This window comes from Bos mutus, chromosome 19, assembly GCF_027580195.1.
Source record: "Bos mutus isolate GX-2022 chromosome 19, NWIPB_WYAK_1.1, whole genome shotgun sequence".
Taxonomy (NCBI): domain Eukaryota; kingdom Metazoa; phylum Chordata; class Mammalia; order Artiodactyla; family Bovidae; genus Bos; species Bos mutus.
Genome location: NC_091635.1, coordinates 34690055 through 34715888, shown reverse-complemented (window position 1 = coordinate 34715888; position 25834 = coordinate 34690055). Strand labels below are relative to the sequence as shown.

At 44.9% G+C, this 25834-nt stretch overlaps 1 protein-coding gene and 2 non-coding genes across 4 annotated transcripts in view; 1 reads left to right on the top strand and 2 right to left on the bottom strand.

Moving 5' to 3' along the window:
• TEX2 (testis expressed 2) overlaps positions 1 to 17097 on the top strand; it is a 114473-nt gene extending 97376 nt beyond the window's left edge. For both annotated transcript variants that reach the window (XM_070390085.1, XM_070390086.1), the window contains exons 8-12: positions 1998 to 2130; positions 8094 to 8219; positions 9696 to 9905; positions 13712 to 13832; positions 15455 to 17097. In XM_070390085.1, coding sequence (XP_070246186.1) covers positions 1998 to 2130; positions 8094 to 8219; positions 9696 to 9905; positions 13712 to 13832; positions 15455 to 15577 — 713 coding nt within the window. In that variant the 3' untranslated portion in view covers positions 15578 to 17097. The remainder of the gene's footprint in view (positions 1 to 1997; positions 2131 to 8093; positions 8220 to 9695; positions 9906 to 13711; positions 13833 to 15454) is intronic.
• Positions 17098 to 18804: 1707 nt separating this feature from the next.
• On the bottom strand, positions 18805 to 18937 carry LOC138984025 (small nucleolar RNA SNORA76). The gene has a single exon (XR_011461385.1). It is a non-coding gene; the product is annotated as a small nucleolar RNA SNORA76 (small nucleolar RNA).
• Positions 18938 to 19129: 192 nt separating this feature from the next.
• On the bottom strand, positions 19130 to 19199 carry LOC138984002 (small nucleolar RNA SNORD104). Its single transcript, XR_011461363.1, has one exon. It is a non-coding gene; the product is annotated as a small nucleolar RNA SNORD104 (small nucleolar RNA).
• Positions 19200 to 25834: the final 6635 nt, after the last annotated feature.

Genomic DNA, 25834 nt, shown 5'->3' with positions numbered 1-25834 from the left:
GAGCCCAAGCCCTGGTCCATGTGACTGGGCTCCACGTACTCTTCTCCCCTCTTTCCAGCCTCAGCTCAGAGGGGCCCGACCACAGGTGACTGGGTGGAGTGTCCCGATGAGCAGGGTGTGCGCAGCTGTTTACCAAACCTTTTTCCATATCCCCTTATTTAAAAAACAGGCGAACGCTTCCACTTTATAACAAGTAAATTCTGGTTCTTTTAATATGATAGCCTTAGCTGACTCATGTTGTTGTACAGCAGAAACTAACACACTATTGTTAAGCAATTGTATTCTAATTAAATAAATTAATTTTAAAAAATAAAGAGGGAAGCTAAGGATAAGTACAAATGGAAAGTTATGTATGACCCTGGAATTTTAAAACTTGTTAGCACTAAAAAAAAGTGTGTGTGTGTATATATATGTATATAAATATGACAGCCTTCAAAAGGAATCCGAACTAGTAATATTTATTGGAAACCTGAGTAGGGTTTTCAAAGGAAATGATCATGTATGAATACAGACAGCACACAGGTAGTTTGAGTCTATTGATTCTCAAGTTAAATAAAGCTGGAGATACACAAAAACAAATAACTTCTTTTTTTTTTAAAGATATATCTTCTTTATTGATGTTCTCTTTATATTGAGCTTAAAAATCTATTAATATCAAACCTTTTACCCTAATCCCCTTTCTTTTGGAAGTGATGAATGACTAAATATCTTTATTAGAGCAGGTGTGCCCTTATTTTCAGTAACAGTGCCTTTGGAAAGCAAAGCTAATTAATGATTTTTAAGTGTTTAACATAAGCAAGAAATAGAGCAGTTTTGTGAGTTGCTGCAAAGACATTCACAGCTGATCTGCATATCAATTAGACCAGGTCATTCATGGAAAATAATTACCTTCAATTATAATAAAAAGGAGTTTGGTGAAAGCAAAATGGAAATTATTCTGCCTTTAGTGAGGAGTTGTACCGTTAATGCTTGGTGGCCAAACAGGGAATAGGTTATTTACTGTAATTACTTGAAAATGTGGCTGTGTGTGAACATGATTTTCAATTAATTTCCTGCTTCCTTTCAGATATTTATCTTATAAGTTTATTAACATCTAAACACCCACTTGAAGGCCCACATTTTGACGGGAAGTCCATGAGGTGCTGTGGCGCTTGGAGTGTCAAAATCACAGTGTGGTCTGTCCTGCCTGCTGAATTCTAGGACCCTGGGTAGAAGGTCATGAGATGACCTCTGTTTGCATTTTAGACATCTGGTCAATGGCCACTTCTGATGGGCCTTCCCAGTGAAATTCCACAAAGCCAAAAGCCTCTAAGATATGTTGTCATCAACATGACCAGTTTTAAAGCAAAGGTGTACAAAGTGGTTACCCAGCTTTATCTGGTTAATCCTGGGGCTGGAACATAAATACTTTTGCTGCCATTACTACACAGTTTCCAGAAAGAAAAGGGTTGTAAAAGGTCTTGTCACCATCCTTATCATACCAAGCTAAACCTAAACCATTTTCTGTGCCCCTCCCCACCCCCACCCTAAGAGGGGAGAATTTCAAGACAGACAGTGGTTCTCACTTGTGTCTTTAAAGAGCCCAACCTGCTGTGAAGTCTCTGCACCTCTCCGCTGCCTCTAACCCACTGAGAATCAGCAGACGTCGTCCCGCCTTTGTCCTGAGACAAGCCGTCTCCTCCTGGGGGTTGTGTTTCTTACTAAGTGTAAGAAGAACCCAGAGGACCGGACTCTTCCATCTCTCACAATGGGTGCTGAGGTCACTCTGATCATTGTAATGGGTGTTGAAATGCTGGCAATTTTCCAGATGCTTGAACTATTTCTAGAAACTTCTCGTTTCACAGTCTCCTCTCACATGCCTTGGTAGTACAGGCAGTATATATAGACTTGCAATGTGATACCTACTTAGATACTTTAAAATATAACTTTTGATACTGTTGTTCATAGTCATGTTTTTATGGGGGAAAGAAACCTTTTTTTTTCAACCCTTTTTCCAGGACTCTGGATTGATTTGGAAATGTCCTACAATGGGTCCTTTCTGATGACTCTCGAGACCAAAATGAATTTGACCAAACTAGGTAAAGAGCCTCTTGTTGAAGCCCTGAAGGTTGGAGAAATTGGCAAAGAAGGGTAAGGGGCTATATGAATTTACTAACCCAACCCCGGGGAACCTGCTTCTCCCTCCAGCCCTTGAGAAGCAGCTTTGTTGTGTAGTAGACCCAAGGTTGGAGAAGGCAATGGCCACCCACTCCAGTACTCTTGCCTGGAGAATCCCATGGACAGAGGAGCCTGGTGGGCTGAAGTCCATGGGGTTGCACAGAGTCGGACACGACTGAGCGACTTCACTTTCACTTTTCCCTTTCATGCATTGGAGAAGGAAATGGCAACCCACTCCAGTGTTCTTGCCTGGAGAATCCCAGGGACGGGGGAGCCTGGTGGGCTGCCGTCTATGGGGTCGCACAGAGTCGGACACGACTGAAGTGACTTAGCAGCAGACCCAAGGTTGAGTGAGCTTCCATGGAAGCATTTCCTGGCCACAGAGGATTTCAGGGAATGTTTCCTGGTTTCATCCCCTGCAGACAGACCATGAATCCCCACCTCTGCTCAGTGCTATCGGCCACCAGCCTCGGGACTGCACAGTATTGATTACCCAGGAAGCATCCCTGATTCAGATCAGCAGGGCAGGCTGCACAGTAAAATGCTCTGTGAAAAGAATCACCATCCAGAAAGATCCTTCTCTAACTTACAGCCACAAATAGCAATATGTGGGTCAGGCTGAGGTCCTTCGGGGGTCTATCTGCTTTAATCACAGTGTCAGAATTATTTATAATTAGATGATTGACTTTGCAGCCAAGAGGGTGCTTCTAAAGTGTTTTGAAATGTATTTTCCCTAAATAATACACCATTGATTTTCTTAGTAAATGCCTTTCTTTGTAGAAGATACTGCATCTGCCGTGGAGTTGTCTGACTTTGTAAATATTCCCAATTTTTGAGCGGGTTGATGAAGTTGATTTTTTTCCCCTTAGATGCCTAGACTGAATAAGCTGGGACCTTTTACATTCCCACACACCTTAAAAATGACTGCTTCAGATGACAAATTTAAATTATATTATTGTTATCAGACTGAAAAATGCTGATTAGAGTCTGCATCTCACATCTTTAACCTGTTTGCATGGAATGAGTAGTAAAATGATGGAGCCATCCTCCCAGCATCTGAATACAGACATAAGACACAGGCTCTTCTTAGGTGTTTGCTTTGTTATGCTGCTGCCCTGATGCTTGTAATTCACACTTGTGGTAGACACACAATAGATGGGGGGAGTTGGGTCATACATTCCAGAACATTCTTCGACTGAGACGATCTGATGTGTCCAGGAGATTTAATGAAAATGTTTATATTTTAATTACTGGAGAATCTCACCTGCTGTATGCAATCTAACCTGTATCTGTGCTGTTTTCCTTTCACCTTTCTACTGTTTGTTAAAATGTGTTTGGATTCGGCAATCTGTGGATTGTGTTTTCCGGTGAGTGCTATTGATCGGCCCTCCGTGTAGCATTTCATCCCCCCATCAGTGCTGAGCCTCGTGTGGACCCATGTGACACCACAAGGAAGCTTGTCCTTTCATCACATCCCCTGACATAAAGGCCCCGTTTGTAGACCTGAGAGGATTGAGATCAGGAGCGCTTAAGAGGCTTTCCTTGATTGGGATCGCGGGGGTTCTGATCCAGGCCTCAAGTCAAACCCAGTTTCTGTCCCCAGCTACCCCTCCCCAGTACCATGCCCCACTGAGCACCATCAGGCCAGCCCCAGGACAGCAGAACTGCAAAGACAGCTGCCATTAAAACCAAGCACCACAGGCAGAAGTGGTCTTGAAAATGAGCTCTAACTAACCAGGAGCGAGACAGAGCAGACTTAAATCAGGAGCATTCGTGCAGGGAGCCCTTTCTGGAAACAGCCCCAGCTGCCCAAAGCTGCTGGGGCTCCACTAGAAAGAAGGGGGTCTTGTGGGCGGGTGGGGCCCCATCATGGCCGGGTCCCTGAGATCCTTGCCGCTGAGGCGTCCCACGTCCACTGTTGTTCATGCGGCTCTCCTGGAGCAATTTCAAGTTCATAAAACTCGGCTGATCAGAGGATGGACATGTTTCTGAGCAAGCAGTGCTTCTCTAGACTGCATGAAAAATATCCTCTGCTTTAAGAATATAATGTATTATATTTAATGTTTAATATATATCTAAAGTACCATTTTTTCCCAGTAGAGTCTGGTATGTTTTGCCTTCCTGTGAGGGTGTTAACTTTTATGTTGATGTGTAATTGGCTGTCATTTAATTTTAAAAGCAAAGACAAGTATAATTCCAAAGCACTTGACCTTGGGAGAAAAAGGCCTGGAAAAATGAACCCTTAACCCTTTTTTTTTTTTTTTTTTGCAAAAAGGACCCAATTGGGAATCTGAGAGTTCTGGATCCTTGCCCCAGAAAGATGCCTACACACACACCACTTGGCTCACAATATCTGGGAGCTCTGAGAGCCTCTGGAAAGCTCATCTGTACCTAAGAGCCTAATCCCAGAAGTGATTCTCGCATCACTTCTCAGTCACGAGCTGAGCAATCGCCCTGAGGCTGAGTACCAGAGGAGAGGTGGAGTCCCTGCACCTGTGGCTGGTACATGATCCTTGGTTTCCTTCAGGAAGCCCGTCCTAGAGCCCCGAGTGTGAAGAGTGGGCCAGCAGCAGCCCTTTCCTCCCTTTATCTCGTGGCTGCCAGTCCAAGGCTCACTTCCGGACGGGGGCTTGTCCCCTATCGTCCTGCTCTGGCAGGGCCTCTGCTTGGTCTCACTGCTTTTGTCTGACCCCCTTCAAGCATGCAAATGACTGTGCCCTGGGAAGTCCCCAAGGAGATGCTGCTCAGCCCTCAGGAAGCCCTACTTGCCGTAGAAAGTCTGTTCCTGTCCTCACGTCACCCCCAAGGCTGGTGGTGAGAAGTCTGTGTTTCTTCACTCTAGTGAAGGCCTGTCCCTTTGAAATGTGGGTTCACTTTGTACTTGCAGACATTTTTCCTTTAGTCTTTTCATTTCCCCAATAGTCTTCTGGTTGTGTACGGTAGTTATGGTAACCTTGGGCCCTAAGACGCTCAAAATGGAATTCAGGTGGTGAGCTGGGCGTCGGAACTTTAGGAATTGCCTGAAGGGGACCTAAGTGAGTCAGGAAGGGGGAATGTTCTGCACGTTGGCTGCTCTTTAAATGAACGTTGGGGCCGGCGTTTGCTGTTGTCCGTGCTCTACCACGGCAGCCTGGGCTGGTGTGCGAGTCCCGTAGTGGGGCTCCCCGACCTCCATATTAGGCTGCTCAGTGTACCCAAGTCCTCTACCCTGCCCCGAGGCCCTGATGTCCTGGGAACCCCGTCCTTGTCATCCACGCTGTGACTCAGTCTAACTGGGGGTGTACATGGACGTGTATCTGTAGCAGACGTATGGGCCTGATTTCTGTTAAAGAAAACGAACACTCTTAAGAGTGTGGTTCCCGCCAAGCAGTCACCTCACTGGGCTGTTTAATTATGCACCCTTCACTTGAAGCATTCTTTGGAGCTCCTTTGTAGAACTGCCTCTAGTGTCTGTGACCTTCTTTTAGGTACTCTGAGTGACAGCAAATCATCCTACTTTTTCTAGATGAATCAGATATTTGAGTAATTGCCAGGCATCACTCAGAGGTGCCAGTGATTATGAGGCTAAGAAATGTTTGGTTCAAGACAGAGTATCCGTGATAAAATAATTCACTTTTCCTACGTGTCCAACTCCAAGCACATTTCCAAAAAGATTTTTAGCAGGGGCAGCGAAACTGGAATCAGCCCTTTAAGGTGACTCTTAGAAGGGATATGACTCTCATCTGGAATCCCAAGGTGTGTTTTAAAAAATAGGCTTATCATGTACTAGCACACCTTATATATAAGAATGTGCAGGGTGTCTTTCTCTGAAATTCATCATAAGTCTGAGATCACAAAATGCATATTCAGTTATAAACTTCAATCAGCCAGACATTTAGCCCCACTTTTAATTATTGTTGGTGCTGCATAATATAGCTCCCCGGGCAGAAAGGAGAGGTACCATTTAGCCACAATCAGAATTTCATGTCATCTGATCTATTTTAACTGATAAGGCATTGTCTAAATTATTAACTTCAAGCCACAAAATTTTTCCTGTTCTCTGTCTTGCGGAGGGTTAATTCAGGAACCCGAGAGCTCACTGCAGTGCTCAGCCTTTGGCATCTTCTGCCTCAGGTCAGGAGGCTGCCAGATGACAAATACCAGTGGGGACAGGAGGGGCCAGTGGCTCTGCAGGTTTCACTGCGGTCCAAGATACCGAGGCAGCCTTTGGTGCTGTGTAGATTCCTTACCTGGCAGCATGCTGTCTGAACCAGAGGGCACCATCATGTTCCTAAGAAGTAAGCTAGGTTTCTGAGAAAGGTCACATGATCTTTGGGGATTTACTTCCCTGACTTTCTTCATCCCAAGTCCCCGTGTAAGCTTTCTTAGGAATCCTGTTTTGCCTTTTATATAAAAGAAGAGCTCTGTGAGGGCCGCCCAACCCTTGAAAGGGCTGAGATGGTTTTGTGACCAGCGGGGACACTTGAGCATTTCCTGGACTGGCCAGGCCTCTGATGGAAGGAGGAAGAGTCAGGTGCTGTCCCCGAGGCCAGGGACAAGAGGCCTATGTGTCTGCAGAGGGAGTTTCTTCTCAACACCACACTCAAGCCCGTTGGCTAGAGCGTGGGCTCTAATGTTTCAGAGCAGGGTTGAGGAGGATCCGGGTGTCCTGCCAGGTAGGTCCTCTTACAGCCGGGCTCCTGTTTCAGGGCGGAGATTTCAGAGCCCTCCTCCCCATGCTGGGACCTCAGCTGGGCCTTCAAGGCCACACTGGCAGGTGTGCTACCCTTGGGTGCCCTTGGCCCTTGCTGGCCAAAAGATGAGCACCCGTACAGGCTTCTGGTGGCCAAGGACAGCATCTGAGGAAATCCCCAGAGGGTTTCGAATGCAGGAGACGGCACCTAAGCTGGGATGCCTTCCCCTGTCCTGGTGATTTTGTTCTTCTCAAAATTATAAGACCGACCCTCTGCTTAGTGACCATTGATGGCGTAACAATGTTCAGAGATAGTTCTGTCCCTTGTTCATTTTGTCCCCATCAAGTCTCTGAGCCTGAGATGAGCCCTGCCTTCTGTCTCTCTGCCTCTCCGAAGTAAAGCCTCCCTTCAGGGAGGAAGCTGCCTTTTGTGGGGCCAGAGCTCAGCCGGGAGCCCTCCAGTGCCCTCAGTGGGGAGCCTTGATCACTCGCCACTGCTGGTGATACAGACCCTCCAGGCCTCTGGAAACTGAGAACCTACCCTGGAAAGATTCATGAGGAACATTGCTCTCTGATGAAGCTTTTTATTCATTTAAAAAGAAGTTTTAAACTAGTACTTCTCCTGAAAGGTTCCTGGCTTCCCATGTCAGTTGCCTCCTGGAATCCCTTGAGATTTGTACCCCTGGTTGCTGGCTTTTTCTGTGACCTTCAGGAGCTGGGGCGGGAGTGGGGGTATGTAATTTCACAAGGAAGAAGTCTGGAGCCAAAACTAACTTGGAGATGCCTAAGCCAGAAAGCACAATTTTTTTGAACTCAGCCAGTGTTAGAGGACTTACCTGAACAACCCCGTCATCCATTAGTTGGTCACGTCACTAACATGAGCTGTCCGTCACCTGTGCAATCTTCATTCTTTCCACTCACCTCCCATTGGCTGCTCTGCACTGTTGACGAGATCACTGCATTTTGTGTGGATGAGATCACTGCATTTTGTGTGGACCGCCTCACACTCTGACCGCCTTTCTGACGCATGCGCAGAATCCAACCCTCCTGGCGCAAAGTCCGCGGCCGTTCTGCCCGGGACTGGGCGCTGAAGGGTCTCCCGGGGGACCAGGCCCATCCGAGGATTCTGGGATTAGGCCTCTTCTGTCTGGGTGAGGGGGGGGCGGGGAGTGCTACCACCATAGCCATGGTGGCAGAGGAGCGCGTGCGCTTCCTAAGCAGAGCCTGCGCTGGGCGGGCAGCCTGGTGACTCTGCCCTGATCAGTTGCAGGCCCAGGGCCTTCTGTCTGGCCGACAGCGACGAGGAGTCCTCCAGTGCTGGCTCCTCCGACGAAGACGATGCACCAGAGCCCAGCGCCGGAGACAAACCGCTCCTCCCAGGAGCTGAGGGGTGAGTGGATCCAGCTTCTGGGGTCTCCCGGGGGGTCACGGCTGCAAGTTGGGCGTGAGTTTTGCATCGCCTTTTCCCTCTTTGATCTTCCTCCTTCACTTTGAGTGAATGGTTTTTGCATTAATAATTCAAAGCCAGTGGCTTAAAATTCCAGACCCCAAATCAAAAACACCCAAATAATTTCCCCTTATTAAGAGTCCAGACCAAAATGGTTTTCTCAGGCCATTGGAGTAAAGAATACGAGAATGGAAGGGATGTTTAACACGAGGACCATAAATTGCGCAACACCTCCCCCTAGTGTCGGTGGGGAGCATTACTTCCCTTCTTACGGGTCACGTGCCTCCAGTGATCTTCTGTTAATAGTTCCTACAAAGTTGAGACATTCTAATGATTTCTTTGGGAAATTTTGGAAACGTGGATCACTTAGATGGCCTTTTGGATCATGAACTTAATTTGGGGGGTTCCTTTTGCCTGTTACTTGGACTGTGGAATGATCCAAGTGCTTAGGCTGCCTCTCTGTAAGGATCTTTTAATTATTTACGGTGAGCAAAGAAACTGAAATGATAAAGAAACCAAGTGATTCAGAAGCATTTTTAAGAAAACATCAACCTGTTCTGTTTGAAATCCTACAGAAGATAAAAAGAATCTAGATGTTTGAGGAGTTGGCTGTAGAGTTTGTGTGCACTACTTAACTCGCCACCTGACCTTTAGAGTGATGGCTTTTTCCTACACACATACATATACTATTCCTGAACTCTAGATCTGCGGAGGATTTTAAGAAACAAATATCCTCTCTTCTTAGGGCAGTCATAAGTAGATGTGGCCTGATACAGAAACTTACTTTCCTGGCCTGCTGGCACATCACCTTGATGTAGCTATTCTCTTTAGATGCTCCTAAAACTCTTTGACAAGTAATTGCTGCTCAAAGTTAGTGTGACCCTATCTGAAAGGCAGATGTTTTACTGTGTTCTGTGGCCCTCTTAATGCAGCCTAATGTCTTATTTGCTATATAGAGACAATGAGATTTTTTTCTAAGAGGACACAAGATTTGTATTCAGTATTTGAAGGTCATTAAGGAAAGCAGGTGAGATGCATTCCCTGCATGCACTGTGGGAACTTGGCCTGACTCTCCATCATCAAAACTGGGCCCCATCTGAGGTCTACACCTCATCTGAACTAGTAGTTCTCACCTAGGGGTTATTTTGTTCCCCCTAGGGGACATTTATCAATGTCCAGAGACACTTTATTGTCTTAACTGCTGGGAGATGATGTGCTGTTGACATCAGGGCGGCCTCAAGGATGCCACTAAACATTTCATACGGAGGAGCGTCCACAGCAAAGAATTGCCCAGTCCACAGTGTCAGTGGTGCTGCTGTTGAGAAACTCTGGTCTAAAATCAGGTGAACAGAGAGCCAAGTTTCTGTTTATGAAGGAAGAAAGTCAACACTAACACTTGCCTGTCTCTCTCATTTAAAGGTATGTTGGAGGTCATCGAACAAGCAAGATCATGAGGTTTGTTGATAAAATTACCAAGTCAAAGTATTTCCAAAAAGCAACAGAGACAGAATTCATTAAAAAGAAGATTGAAGAAGTCTCCAATACACCCCTACTGCTAACTGTAGAAGTACAAGAATGTAGAGGAACCTTGGCAGTGAACATTCCACCTCCTGCGACTGATCGAATATGGTATGAATGTAGAAGGCCCCTCAGGGTCAGCCAGTGATTCCCTTTGAGCATGATCATAAAAGTCATAGTCTGCTGACCCTTGACATTACGGAAAGTACCTTCTTCCTGGGAAGAAGTACTTTCAAACGTTTTTCTTGGGACCTTAAAGTTAGTTGTAAATCTGATTTTACTTTTCTTCTGTGAGTGGTTAATTCCCATATAAAGATATACCTTCAGGGCTTCCCAGGCGGTACAGTGTAAAGGATCTGCCTGCCAGTGTAGGAGACAGGAGACTGGTGTTCTATCCCTGGGTTGGAAACATCCCCTGCAGGAGGAAATGGCAACCCACTCTAGTATTCTTGCCTGGAGAATTCCATGGACAGAGGAGCCTGGAGGGCTACATCCATGGGGTCACAGAGTTGGACACGACTGAGCAACTGAAGCACGCACATGTGTTATTATACCATGAAATAATAATTCAGACTTTTTTTAAATGGTGAGAAATACCCATCTTCGACATGTCCCTGGTGGTCCAGTAGTTAAGACTCTGGGCTTCCATTACAGGGGGCATGGATTCAATCCCTGGTTGGAGAACTGAGATCCCATATGCTGCGCGGTGCAGTCAAAAATTAAACAAAAAAATACTCACCTTCACACTTAGGAAGAGTTAAGGTCAACCAGTGAAGTTTGTGGGATGAGCTGTTTCTAGGTCTTCCTCCTCTCTCAAGTCAACCCTTTCCACCAGGAAGAAGAGCTGCGATTTGTAGAACGCTTATTCTCTGCCGGGCCAGTCTTCACAGCATCCTGTGGAGACAGGGCTACCATTATGCCCCACTTTACAGATGGGGATCACACATCCAGCAGAGTCCTGGGTGGTGAGGGAAGACTTGCCCAGGTCAGACCTGCACGTGGAGGAGGCAGGATGTGTGCTTGGTAACTCTGGTAGATTGTGAAAGTCCCTCAGTCGTGTCCGACTCTTTGCGACCCTGGAATTCTCCAGGCCAGAAGAGTGGAGTGGGTAGCCTTTCCTTTCTCCTGGGGATCTTCCCAACCCAGGGATCAAACCCAGGTTTCCTGCATTGCGGATGGATTCTTTACCAGCTGAGCCACCAGGGAAGTCCAAGAATACCAGAGTGGGTAGCCCGTCCCTTCTCTAGCAGATCTTCCTGACCCAGAAATCGAACCATGGTCTCCTGCATTATAGGTGGATTCTCTCCCAGCTGAGCTACTGAGAAGGGTGACCCAAAGAGTTGTCATTTGAATGAACCAGTGGGTTTTAACCCTACCTGCATGTCGCAGTCACCTGGGGACTTGTTAAAGCTGTGCCGAGCCCAGCCCCCATGATTCTGGGATTGGGAGACTAAGCCAGGACTGAGAATCACTGAAAAAAATTATTCATGATCCCAGCAAAAGGAAATCACTATTTCTAAATCTCAATCTTAAGTTGGCAAGTAAGACCTATAAATATGCATAAGGGTATATAGTGATTACATAAAAGACCTCATTGTACCAGAAGCTACACTCATATGAAAAAGATTGTTGTTGTTTACTCGTTAAGTCATGTCTGACTCTTTTGCAAGCCCATGGCCTGCAGCCCATCAGGCTCCTCTGTCCATGGGATTTCCCAGACAAAAATACTGGAGTGGATTGCCGTTTCCTTCTCCAGGGGTTCTTCCCAGCCCAGGGATTGAACCTGAGTCTCCTGCATTGGCAGGCAGATTATTTAACGCTGAGCCACCAGGGCTGCTGCTGCTGCTAAGTCACTTCAATTGTGTCCAACTCCTAGTGACCCAATGGACTGCAGCCTACCAGGCTCCTCCGTCCATGGGATTTTCCAGGCAGGAGTACTGGAGGGGGGGTGCCATTGCCTTCTCTGGAGCCACCAGGGCAGTCCTATGAAAAAGATACCTCTGTTCTCTCATCACATGAAACCAGCATGCTGTTGCACATCCTTGGTGTTCAGGAGGACTTGTAAAAATGATTACAAAAGGGTTGTTTAATTGGCTGATCATTTAATGATGATATTGGTGTTTTCCTAGTAAAAACTTTAAAATACTATTTAGGATTTTATTTTTAAAAAGTAATATTTTCACTGGAAGAACATGAAAACAACAACAAAAACTAAGAACCTATAACTTTAGCATCCAAAAATAACCAGATACTACCTTACTGTGCAGCTTAATAAAAAAAAAAATTTTTTTAATAGTAAGAGTTGATACACATCTTCTTTTTACTCCCAAGCTTTGACTTAGGAGTTACAAACACCACTGCTCAATGGTAATTAGAATTAGAGGCCTCTAGCCTAGTAGCTCCGGAGAAGCAGTGGCACCCCACTCCAGTACTCTTGCCTGGAGAATCCCATGGACGGAGGAGCCTGGTGGGCTGCAGTCCATGGGGTAGCTGAGGGTCGGACACGACTGAGCGACTTCACTTTCACTTTTCACTTTCATGCATTGGAGAAGGAAATGGCAACCCACTCCAGTGTTCTTGCCTGGAGAATCCCAGGGACGGGGGAGCCTGGTGGGCTGCTGTCTATGGGGTCACGTAGAGTCAGACATGACTGGGGCGACTTAGCAGCAGCAGCAATGCAGGCGACATAAAAGATGCCGGTTCAAGCCCTGGGTCATGAAGATTCCCTGGAGGGGAAATGGCAGCCCACTCTAGTGTTCTTGCCTGGACAATCCCATGGACACAGGAGCCTGGTGGGCGATAGTCATGGGGTCGCAAAGAACCAATTCTTCATGACTGAAGCAACTGCGCACGCACAGCCTAGTGCTACTCAGTGCATGCTTGAGTGCTGAACTATTTGTTATTAATCCACAAAGATAACTATACATATTCAGAGTGTTTAGAATATTTATAGCAACTTGCCATTTTTATCTTATGGGCAGACCTTGTCTGACTATGCTTTGCTTTCTTGTACTTGCCCATACTGCATTTTTTACAGATTGAAAGTTTGTGGCAACCCTGCGTTGTCAGATGATAGTTATCTTTTTTTTTTAAGCAATGAAGTATTTTTTGATTGAGGTATATACCTTGTTTTGCACACCTAGTAGACTACAACATAGTGTAAATATAATTTTTATATGCACTGGGAAACCAAAAATGCACGTAACTCTATTGCAGTGTTAGCTTTGGTGCGGCAGTTTGGAACTGAGCCCACATATCTCCAAGGTGTACCTGGATGTTTTAAAACGTTGGTCCATGATGGATCAAAGTTTTTAGTTTGAGAGCACACAGTCTCTTGACTGGATACCTTACCAACAGTCCTGAGTGCCAGTCAGCTCCACTGAGAAGCCGTAATAATCACAGTGTGGAGTGTGGAGTGAAAAAGCAGATTACAGAAGGCTCTCTGTTTATGTATGCATATTAGGGGTGTGGGGGAAATTGATCGTGTTTCTCTCAGTGGTCCTATCTTGGTTATAGATCCAGAGAGAGACAGTGTTATTTCCTGCTTTATACACTTTTATATTTGGGGTTTTGTAACAGATGTATCGTACTCTCATAAAAATAGAAACAAAAAATATCTTTGCCATTTTAGGAAAAACGAAAACCAGAAATAATGCCCAGGTCATGGACTTTTCCAGTGGTGTTTCCTGGCTGTCTTAGTTTGTCAGAACTGTTCCCCAGTCATCACAGTCCTGGGTCCAGGGAATTCACAATTCATACCTGCTGCAGTGAAGTATTTTTTTTTAGAAGGGATTTTCAGCAGAAGAAAACATTTTCAAGTACTGATAAAGCCTTGTGTAAATGAGGAATGTTTACTCTGGGTACCATCCACTTCTTTTCTTTGCTTCTAAATGTGGTTATTTGTCTTCTTTTAAAAGGTATGGATTCCGGAAGCCACCATATATTGAGCTGAAAGCTCGGCCAAAACTTGGAGAGAGAGAAGTGACTTTAGTTCATGTGACAGACTGGATAGAGAAGAAACTGGAACAAGAGTTTCAGGTATACCTGCTGGGTCATCTCATTTCATGCTGAGTCTAAAAGCTCTGGGCAGAACAGAGGTCCAGGATCCTCCTTGGAAAATCTGATGAAAGCTATGGACCCTCATCTGGGGAAAGTACACATGTGATCAGAGAGGCATAAAATTTCAGGTTTAGTTTTAGAAACCCTGAAACTCATCCACATCCTGTTACATAGTCTTCAGAGGAAACTCAAAACGTTGGGGTCAAAGAGCAAAATGACTGTCATGTCCCCGTAGGCCTGGTGAGGGTTACGTCGTCCATCTGCTGGGACCATCTTTGGACTTTTCCCCTAGGTGGGGCCTGGAGTTGGCCCGTGAGTAGCACCTGGGCGGTGGTCAGGGAAGCCTTTCCTGCCCTGGTGTGGTACCCACCTTGCTCAGTTTGTGTGTTTCTACATTCTACATGCAGCTACCACCTGCCTTGGGAGTTCAAAGATGAATCAGGCCTCTCCCCACCCTGTGAATCTTCGAGGGTAGTCCTGGAGTTGACTCAGCCAGAGCTCATTCTCCAAGTCTGTCTCTGCATTCTTCCACCACAGGAAATAGCAGTGTGGCCAAGGCCTTGCAATGAGCTATTTCTATTAAATTTTTATCAGGTTTTTGAGGCATAGCTGACTTTTAAGGTTTTATGGATTAACAGACTATTTTATAATGAATTTCACTTTCTGAAGAAGACCCATATTATGTTTGCAGTAGTACCTTTTGAGTCATTGCCTTTAAAATTATACTTTTTATTATCTAAAAACTATATTATTTAAAAGCTGTAGCTGTAAATATAACAACCAATTTATGGAAAGCTTTATTTTATCTCCAAAAGAAAAAGCACTTTGAACCTAGTTAGGGGAAAAGCAACCTCATGCCTGTAGTTCTTTTTCTTTTTCCTACATGAGGAATTTGGGTGGGTCATCTCTTTTAAAAGTATTGGGCTAGAATGGTCACCCCTTCTAGGGGGCAGACTTTGGTGCATGGTATTTTCGAGGCAAGTTGGGAAGTTGAAGGGTAACTGTTTGCATTCTCCCAAGGCCACATGCTTTTGTTTTTGCTTTTGGAAGCATTTCTGAAGTTGAATACATTGCCAGAATTCACTTACATAAAATTAGTTTATAAATAGGCAAAGCACCATTGCTGTCAATCACTGATTATCCTTTGGGTGTTCATGATAGTAGGATTTCTTTTCTATGCAGCTTTAACTGGTTCTGGTTTGGGGGAAAAAAATAGCTTACTTTTTTGTTGCTAGGATTTTAAGTGCTAGGATAAAATTTACTTAGAACAAGTGTTCTGGATATAGTCATTTGGAATCCTGTGAGCAGCTTATGCCAATTCTCTTAATGTTATTTATCAACTCATGAGTAATTTTATTATATGTACGTGAACTCAAAGGCTGCTTCTGCCTCACAGGCTATTGGGTTCTCATGTTCATGCAGTGGTGTTGATCCCTCCAGGCTTTCTGAATATTATAGAGGAATTAGTTTGGAATGTGTAAGAAAAGTTGTTTCATATGGATTTTAAAAACTTGTCTAAAGCCTAAAATTCTTATCAGAACACAATAGGGCAACTCCCAGAGAACAGAGCCTTGTTCCATGTCTGTTCCTTCTTTCTGCAGAAAGTTTTTGTCATGCCAAACATGGATGATGTTTATATCCCCATCATGCACTCGGCCATGGATCCTCGCTCCACGTCCAGCCTCCTGAAAGACCCACCTGTGGAGGCCGCTGATCAGCTGTGATGGGTGCAGTCCTGGTGTTCCCAGTAGTGGGAGATAAGCTCAGTGTGGGGTTCTCGGCTGCCATCTGGGCTGCAGCGCTGGCCTTTCCTTGTGCCACCACTCTGCCCTCTGCCTGCCGGTGCCGGTCCCACCCTGAGGTGTCCCGAGACTGGGGTCCAGATTGCCTGCTGCAAAGCTTTGCCTCAGCAAAGGAAAACTGGAAGGATCATCCCGGTGGATCCAGAGGTTACTGGTGACTCCCACCCTGGCTTTTCTGAGCCTACCAGGTTTTGTTGTACCACAAGAGCACATGAAGAGCGAAGCTGCACAGCTGGAAGGCTTCCCTTTGCCTCCTCGATGCCTCCAGGGTCTTTGCTCAGCCAGCCAGCGCAGTGGAACGTTTTCTCGCTTCCCCAGTTCGTGTGTGGCAGCCCCAGAGGACATCAGTGTGGTTCCATGTGTGGAGGGTGGGGAGTGGGATTTTGTGAGCTGTGTCTTTGGTGATAAAAGAGGTGTGCATGGCAACTTACTCTTATTGTGTTTTGGAAGCAAGTAGCCATAGAACATACAACTCTTAACACACTACCAGCTGGGGCGAGAATGGTGGGATTTATGTGTACATTAGGCAAAGCCATGAGATCAAACCATCCCATGCCTTCTACCAACAAGGTACAATCACCTGGTTTCTAACTGATCCCGTTTTCCTGAGACCTGAGCACATGTGAAAATGTCAAACACTGCGCAAGACTGGATTGGAGTGCGGCCAGGAAGCCAGAGCCACCGTCCATCCACCTGGCGCTTCCTCTGTGCTCTGGGAAGCTTTAAATAGGCATAAATGCCTTGTTAACCTAATTGGCTAGGGATGTTTTGTGGGCAGTTTCCTTTTCTGATGGCCAAAACAGGACTGCTCTCTTATCATCTTGAGTCAAGACCAAAAGTTCGCTCAACATCAAACACTACAGATCTCAAAATGAACGTGACATTTAACATTGCCAACTTTATTTTGTGCACTTGTGTCAGAATGTTTAGTTTACAAGTTTCAGGGCTCTCTCAACTGTATAATTTGCTTTGAGAAGTACACTCAAAATACAAATTTTTAATTGTTTAAAGCTGCATTCAACATCAGACTTACCTTGGGTGACTTTTGACAACTACATCTGTGGACAAAGCTAATAGTGTTTTTTTTAAACAGCAGCAGCACCTTGCCTGAACATGACTTTAAAGAAATTAATATATTGAAAGAATATATTTGAACCCTTATTTGATTACTTTAATTGCACCATTAAAACATTTGACTTAAATTATTGGACCATTCCAGTTGGTGTGCTGTTCTCATCGTGTAGGCCGATTTGCCTGTCAGTCCGCATGTCTTCTTCACTGGTCTTATAATTTTTGTGCAATAATTTAAGGCAAAGGACTAGATGCACTATTGTGTAAAGAGATTACACGACTGTACCTTATTGCACTTAATCAAATAGTATGTGGGGGATTTACAATCGCTTGCATTGTTTCACAAATAAATATCTCATGTCAAATACTAGATAAGCATCCAAGTTATTTCTACTTAATCCTGTTCAGGTAACGAACAGAATAAACTATGGCACAGAATCTGAGCCGTCAGCTGCCAGTGGCAGCTTCAGTTTCTTGAGTGATCACTGGACTTGTTCTGTTGAGGATCCAACGGAGACCACACCTTGGTACACGCTATGTCCTTTGGTCCTGTCCGACTCTGCAACCCTATGGACTGCAGCCTGCCAGGCTCCTCTGTCCATGGAATTCTCCAGGGTGGAATATTGGAGTGGGTTGCCATGCCTTCTTCCTCCAGGGGATCTTGCTGATCCAGGGATCGAACCTGCATCTTAGATCTCCTTCACTGGCTGGTAGACTCTGCACTAGCACTACCTGCAAAGCCCTCGTAGGCTGAGTTCACACCAACCGCCTACTAACTTGGAGCCACCTCCATTATTAAGCAACAAAGCCGTTAAGACACGGCACTCGTGCATACTTGCCTTTCAACACCTGCCACCTTGTCCTCAGAACTGATGCACATTTCAGCTAAGCTTTGGAGCCCATTGTCATCTGTGTTTTAACTGCAAATTGGCACTTGCCATATACCTCTCCAAGGATTAAATCCTGTGTTGCTGCAGCTGGTGACCTTCAACACCCACCCCCAAAAGTGGAGAGCAGTAATAAAGCACTCTGTGCTTCAGGCAGGGACTGGCAGACAGGTCTTCAGATACATTTTCAGGAGCTGAGTTCAACTTTCTCCCTTCATATCCACAAAAACACTGAAAACCTCATGGTGACAACTATCCCTGTGACTAGCAAAAGCTTTACGAGACTAACAAAACTAGAGAAATACGTGCTCAATTGCATGCATCCCCTCACCAAAATCTCTTTTGTACTGACTTGCTTCTTTGGAGCAGTTCTCAGAGCTGTTTCCTGGGCTGCAGCTCTTACTTTGCCCCAAATACTACTTCACTTCAGCCCCCCAGTCATCTCTTTGCCACCCGAGGACTGCAGCACGCCAGGCTTTCCTGTCCATCACCAACCCCGAGAGCTTGCTCAAACTCGTGTCCATCCAGTGGATGATAAAACTCAACTCTCCCTTTGTACACGTTTTTAAAACACCCAGAATGCGGATTACACCTGCAAGTAGGTGCCTATGTTGTGCCCTGTGGCAAAATACCTTGGTACTGTGAGCTGTTCACACTGTCTGGGGCATACTCTATAAGTCAAAGAAAGTGAAGTCGCTCAGACGGGTCCGACTCTTTGCACCCTCATGGACCGTAGCTACCAGGCTCCTTCCTCTATGGGGTTTTCCAGGCAAGAGTACTGGAGTAGGCTGCCATTTCCTTCTCCAGGGGAATCTTCCCAACCCAGAGATCAAACCTGTATTTCCTGTATTGCAGACAGACGCTTTACCGTCTGAGCCACCAGGGAAGCCTATTTTAAGGTAGTCCGCGAATACCCCTTATCAAAGTTAGTAAGCTCATGAAGCCCAAGACCGGGAGGCAATTCCAGTGGAGTACACCACGGCCCTTGAACCGTTCAAGGCCACAGCCTATTTCTCATCTCCTCTCCCTGCAGATGGCCATCCACACGGCGGTTAAATGAACCGGCGCGTCTCACAGGTCCCCATGAAAGTGACACTCGGACTCAGGGAAGTCACAAGAAATAAGCAGACTACAGGACCCCCGACGTCTTCCCCAGGCCTCTGTATACCCCGCCCCGGCAGCCCAGGGCGGCCGTGTCGCTCGCGGTTAAAAGGGCCGCCGCCGCGGGGGCAGACGACCCCAGTTATGCGCGAGCACGTGCTCTGGCGCTGCAGCCTGACCCCCGGCGCCACGCGCAGGCGCGGCGGGGGCTCAAAGGCAGCGCGTCGCGACAAACAACACAGAACACTAGCACTGGGATCAAACCATTTTATTGAGGGGCTTCGGGGGAAGACGAAAAGCTGGGAGGACAATGGCATCCGACGTCCTTCTCGAGCCATCTGCAAGAACAAGAGCTGTGGGTGAGGAGTGCGATGTGCCCGCAAGCCCGTCTATTCCCAGCCGCCGAGGCAGCCCGACTCAGACTCCAGTTCGCATCACCCGCGTCAGCAGTCTAACACGTGCTTTATTTGGGATGTCATCACCGCAGGCCGCCCTCCCTCCGCCCGACTCCCAGGCCCCCGACACAAAACAAACACCACCTCACCTACCCAGCTCTGATTCAGCAGCTGAAAGGAAATGAAACTGGCCTGGTTTTTACTTAAAGAAGCAGACCGGATGTAGTTGGGCGGGCCTTACCGCTATTGACCAATTGCAAGTTAAAACTTCCTGCCACGTGACTGTAAAGTAACTCACTGATTGGCCTGACTCGCTGAGTCCTCCAGAGTATAGAGTGGTTACATGCCAACCATAGAGATGGGTGTTAAGTAAAGGCTGTGTCCTAAATTTAGTGTCCTAATTCTTCTGATTTCTTTCATCACCTAGGTCACCGGCTTGTGAGTGGTGTATCTCTCTATAGTACACAAAACGGAACAGCACAGACAGTAGGGCGCACCTGTTAGATAGTCTGTTTCACGAGCTAAGCTAGGAGCTGAGGTGACAATAGTCTTGCCCCTGAATTTAAAGTAACCTGTTCTGGCAGAAAAAGCTTGCATTTGAAAGCAGGTCGATGTGCAATCAATTCCTGACTTTGTGATGAATTCGCTTCTTGACCTTGATCACTTAGCCTTTCTGAGCCTCGATTTCTGAAAAACAGAGAAATCCAAAGTAACAGTGGTGTACAAGGATTACATTAATGTCAATCAACTGACACATTCTAAGTGGTAAACAAATACGTGTGTTTGAAGTAGTGGTGTGATGCGGAAAGCTTATGTGATTATATTACTTTAATAAATGCTAAAATAGAAGTAGCTTACTTCAGAGGCCGAAGGGAGAGAAGGTCTAACTTTGGGAAAGCCGAAAGTACTTCTAAGTACTGAGATCAAACTGTGAGGCAGACACATTATTCACAAGTGGACAATAAGAATATGTCCTTGCTATCTGGGTTTGATTTCGGCTTCCAAAGTAACTCACCAGGTAAAGAATCGGAATGCTGGTTAGATTCCTGGATGGGGAAGATGCCCTGGAGGAGGAAATAGCAACCCACTCCAGTATTCCTGCCTGGAGAATTCAATGGACAGGAGCCTGGCAGGCTACAGTCCATGGGGTTACAAAGAGTTGGACACAACAGAGCACTCACACACTCTGGGTTTGATATACTGGGAGAGGGAACAGAAAACACACAGGCGCAATAATCTGGTTATCATTACTTCCTTTATATGTTTTACTTGGGAATTAATTTTCTTTTTTCTCCCAACTTAATAAGGAAAATTTATTGTTTTCTGTAATAATGAAAGTATTTCAGCCTGTGTTTGTATAGTTGAATAGGACTCTTACTTTCCTTATTTTCTACATAGTCTTTAGTTATATTTCTAAATTCTTCTTTGGTCCAAAACAATCATTATTTTGGCAAGTATATTGTAAACTGTATATGATGTGGACTTTAAGAAAAACCCACAGTGTAAGATGAGTGCGCTGAGTTTATTCAGTGTCTTACTGGGGATTTTAGGCCAGGAGACAGAGAGCTATGAGAAACTGTTCCCAAGAAGCAAGGGAGGAGCCAAGAAATACATGAATTTTTTGCTAAAAACAAAACAAATATAGTTGAACATCAAAGATTACTGCCATTCACAAAAAACAGCCATCTCAATGATTTTAGTGCTTTTCTATATATGGGAAAAGGCAAGAATGTGGGGGTTGTAGACATTTTTCCTTAGATGTGTATCTTAAGTATCTAGGGGCCAGTATCCAAAGCAAAGAATGCTTCCTGTTTTTCTCGCTCCTGATTCCCCTCAGGTCCCCTGTCAGTGGTGGCCAACTGGAGCAGCTAATGGCTTGATCCTTGTAGAACTGGAATGGCAGGCAACATTTTTTTTTCTTGTCAATGATTATTTTCATTGCTGTTTAATAAACCTTTGTTTTTAATTTCAACATTTATTACTCTGTAGTACAGTTTCTACATTGGGAAATTAATTAGTTTTCTTTGTGACCTAAAACATGATCTATTTTTATAAATATTCCACAGATTCTTGAAATGGAGATCTTTTCACTATCATGTACAGATACTGACATGCAGCCTGCCAGGCTCCTCTGACCATGGGATTTCCCAGGCAAGAATACTGGAGTGGATTGCCATTTTCTCTTCTCCAGGGAATCTTCCTGACCTAGGGATGGAACCCGGGTCTCCTGCATTACAGGCAAATTCTTTACCGTTTGAGTCACCAGGGAAGCTCTAATATGTTTTCCAACATGGTGAGTGTAAAAATGATATCTTTGATGCCAGTCATGGGCCAGATAAAGGCCCATGAAGATGAATCGTTCTATGAAGACCTATAAGACCTTCTAGAATTAACACCCAAAAAAGAGGTCCTTTTCATTATAGGAGACTGGAATGCAAAAGTAGGAAGTCAAGAAATACCTGGAGTAACAGGCAAATTTGGCCTTGGAGTACAGGGCAAAGGCTAACAGAGTTTTGCCAAGAGAACACACTGGTCATAGCAAACACCCTCTTCCAACAACACAAGAGAAGACTACACATGGACATCACCAGATGGTCAATACTGAAATCAGATTGATTATATTCTTAGCAGCAAAAGATGGAGTAGCTCTATAGAGTCAGAGAAAACAAGACTGGGAGCTGACTATGGCTCAGATCATGAACTCCTTACTGCCAAATTCAGACTTAAGTTGAAGAAAGTAGCAAAAATCACTAGACCAGGCATTTCAGTTCAGTTCAGTCACTCAGTCATCTCCAACTCTTTGCGACCCTATGGACTACAGCATGCTAGGCCTCCCTGTCCATCACCAACTCTCGGAGTTTACTCAAACTCATGTCCATTGAGTCGGTGATGCCATCCAACCATCTCATCCTCTGTCATCCCCTTCTCTTCAGGCCTTCAGTCTTTCACAGCATCAGAGTCTTTTCAAATCAGTCAGTTCTTCGCATCAGGTGGCCAAAGTATTGGAGTTTCAGCTTCAACATCAGTCCTTCCAATGAATATTCAGGACTGATTTCCTTTAGGATGGACTGGTTGGATCTCCTTGCAGTCCAAGGGACTCTCAAGAGTCTTCTCCAACACCACAGTTCAAAAGCATCAATTCTTCTGTGCTCAGCTTTCTTTATAGTCCAACTCTTCATCCATACATGACTACTGGAAAAACCTAGCCTTAACTAGATAGACTTGTTGGCAAAGTAATATCTCTGTTTTTTAATATGCTGTCTATATTGGTCATAACTTTTCTTCCAAGGAGTAAGCGTCTTTTAATTTCATGGCTGCAGTCACTATGTGCAGTGATTTTGGAGCCCAAAAATATAAACTCTGCCACTGTTTCCACTGCTTCTCCATCTATTTGCCATGAAGTGATGGGACCGGATGCCATGATCTTCGTTTTCTGAATGTTGGGCTTTAAGCCAATTTTTTCACTCTCCTCTTTCACTTTCATCAAGAGGCTCTTTAGTTCTTCTTCACTTTCTACCATAAGGATGGTGTCATCTGCATATCTGAGGTTATTGATATTTCTCCCGGCAATCTTGATTCCAGCTTGTGCTTCATCCAGCCCAGCATTTCTCATGATGTACTCTGCATAGAAGTTAAATAAGCAGGGTGACAATATACAGCCTTGATGTACTCCTTTTCCTATTTGGAACCAGTCTGTTGTTCCATGTCCAGTTCTAACTGTTGCTTCCTGACCTGCATATAGGTTTCTCAAGAGGCAGGTCAGGTGGTCTGGTATTCCCAACTCTTTCAGAATTTTCCAGAGTTTATTGTGATCTACACAGTCAAAGGCTTTGGCATAGTCAATAAAGCAGAAATAGATGTTTCTAGACCATGCAGATATGACCTAAATCAAATCCCTTATGATTACACAGTGAAAGTGACAAATAGATTCAAGGGATTAGATCTGATAGACAGAGTGCCTGAAGAACTATAGACGGAGGTTCATGACATTGTACAGGAGGCAGTGATCAAGACCATCCCCAAGAAAAAGAAATGTAAAAAGGCAAAATGGTTGTCTGAGGAGGCCTTACAAATAGCTGAAAAAGGAAGAGAAGCTAAAGGCAGAGAAGAAAAGGAAAGATATACCCATTTGAATGCAGAGTTCCAAAGAGCAGCAGGGAGAGATAAGATAGCCTTCCTCAGGGATCAGTGCAAAGAAATTGAAGAAAACAATACAATGGGAAAGACTAGAGATCTCTTCAAGAAAATGAGAGTTATCAAGGGAATATTTCATGCAAAGATGGGCTCAATAAAGGACAGAGATGGTATGGACCTAACAGAAGCAGAAGATATTAAGAAGAGGTGGCAAGAATACACAGAAGAACTATACAGAAAAGATCTTCATGACCCAGAAAACTATGATGGTGTGATCACTCACCTAGAGCCAGACATCCTGGAATGCAAAGTCAAGTGGGCCTTAGGAAGCATCACTACAAACAAAGCTAGTGGAGGTGATGGAATTCCAGTTGAGCTATTTCAAATCCTGAAAGATGATGCTGTGAAAGTGCTGCACTCAATATGCCAGCAAATTTGGAATACTCAGCAGTGGCCACAGGATGGGAAAAGGTCAGTTTTCATTCCAATCCCAAAGAAAGACAATGCCAAAGAATGTTCAAACTACTGCACAATTGCACTTATCTCACACGCTAGCAAAGTAATGCTCAGGATTCTCCAAGTGAGGTTTCAACAGTAAGTGAACAGTGAACATCCAGGTGCTCAGGCTGTATTTAGAAAAGGCAGAGGAATTAGAGATCAAATTGCCAACATTCGCTGGATCATCGAAAAAGCAAGAGAGTTCCAGAAAAACATCTGCTTTATTGACTATGCTAAAGCCTTTGACTGTGTAGATCACAATAAACTCTGGAAAATTCTGAAAGAGTTGGGAATACCAGACCATCTGACCTGCCTCTTGAGAAACCTATATGCAGGTCAGGAAGCAACAGTTAGAACTGGACATGGAACAACAGACTGGTTCCAAATAGGAAAAGGAGTACGTCAAGGCTGTAAATTGTCACCCTGCTTACTTAACTTCTATGCAGAGTACATCATGAGAAATGCTGGGCTGGATGAAGCACAAGCTGGAATCAAGATTGCCGAGAGAAATATCAATAACCTCAGATATGCTGATGACACAACCCTTATGGCAGAAAGTGAAGAAGAACTAAAGAGCCTCTTGATGAAAGTGAAAGAGGAGAGTGAAAAAGTTGGCTTACAACTCAACATGCAGAAAACTAAGATCTGGTCCATCACTTCATGGCAAATAGATGGAGAAGCAGTGGAAACAGTGGCAGAGTTTATATTTTTGGGCTCCAAAATCACTGCACATAGTGACTGCAGCCATGAAATTAAAAGATGCTTACTTCTTGGAAGAAAAGCTATGACCAACATAGACAGCATATTAAAAAGCAGAGATGTTACTTTGCCAACAAAGTTCTGTCTAGTCAAAGCTATGGTCTTTCCAGTAGTCATGTATGGATGTGAGAGTTGGACTATAAAGAAAGCTGAGTGCCAAAGAATTGATGCTTTTGAACTGTGATGTTGGAGAAGACTCTTGAGAGTCCCTTGGACTGCAAGGAGATCCAACCAGTCCATCCTAAAGGAAATCAGTCCTGAATATTCATTGGAAGGACTGATGTTGAAGCTGAAACTCCAATCCTTTGGCCACCTGATGCAAAGAACTAACTCATTTGAAAAGACCCAGATGCTGGGAAAGATTGAAGATGGAAGGAGAAAGGGACAACAGAGGATGAGATGGTTGGATGGCATTACCAACTTGATGGACGTGAGCTTGAGTGAGCTCTGGGAATTGGTGATGGACAGGGAAGCCTGGCATGCTGCTTTCCATGGGTCACAAAGAGTTGAACACGACTGAGTGACTGAACTGAACTGATGGGCCAGGTATGGTGTCATGTATATTATTGATTTAGTCCTCTTAGAAATGCTGAGCTAGCATTTTAATTAGGGTTTAGTGGTTGTAAGTGATGGCAACCCAACTCAGACTAGCTGGTCTAAATAGGGTAGCATGTCTGACTCTTTGTAACCCCATGGACTGTAGCCTACCAGGCTCCTCTATCCATGAGGTTTCCCAGGCAAGAATACTGGAGTGGATTGCCATTTCCTACTCCAATGGATCTTCCCAGCCGAGGGATTGAACCTGCATCTCGAGTCTCCTGCATTGGCAGATGGATTCTTTACCACAGGTGCCACCTGGGAAAGCCCATAAATAGGGGAAAGTTTAGTTAAACAGGGGAAGACAAGCTGTGCAGGCTGATCTCAAGGCAACTAGAGGCAGAACTTAAGTTTGTCCAGGACTCCTTTACCACATCTGTGCTTCTCTTTATTTGTCAGGTTTGTTTTTTTTTTGTTTTGTTTTGTTTTTTTGTTTTGTTTTGTTTTTGATGTTCAAGCTGGTTTTTTTTAATTTTGAAATGGCTTTCATTACAGATGGAGGCAGCTCCTGGGCCTCACATTCCTGGCTTTGCCAGTAGAAAGGAAATGAGTCCTTTTTGTGGCTCTAGTTGGGGCCAGATCGGATATAAGCACACCCATGGGTCAAATAAAGGTGTCAGATGGGTAGCTGTTTCGGTCAACTATTACTACATAACAAACAACTCCATAATTCAGTGGCATTACACAACAGTCCTTTTATTATCTCTCGCAATTCTGTGGGTTAACTAGCCTTGTGA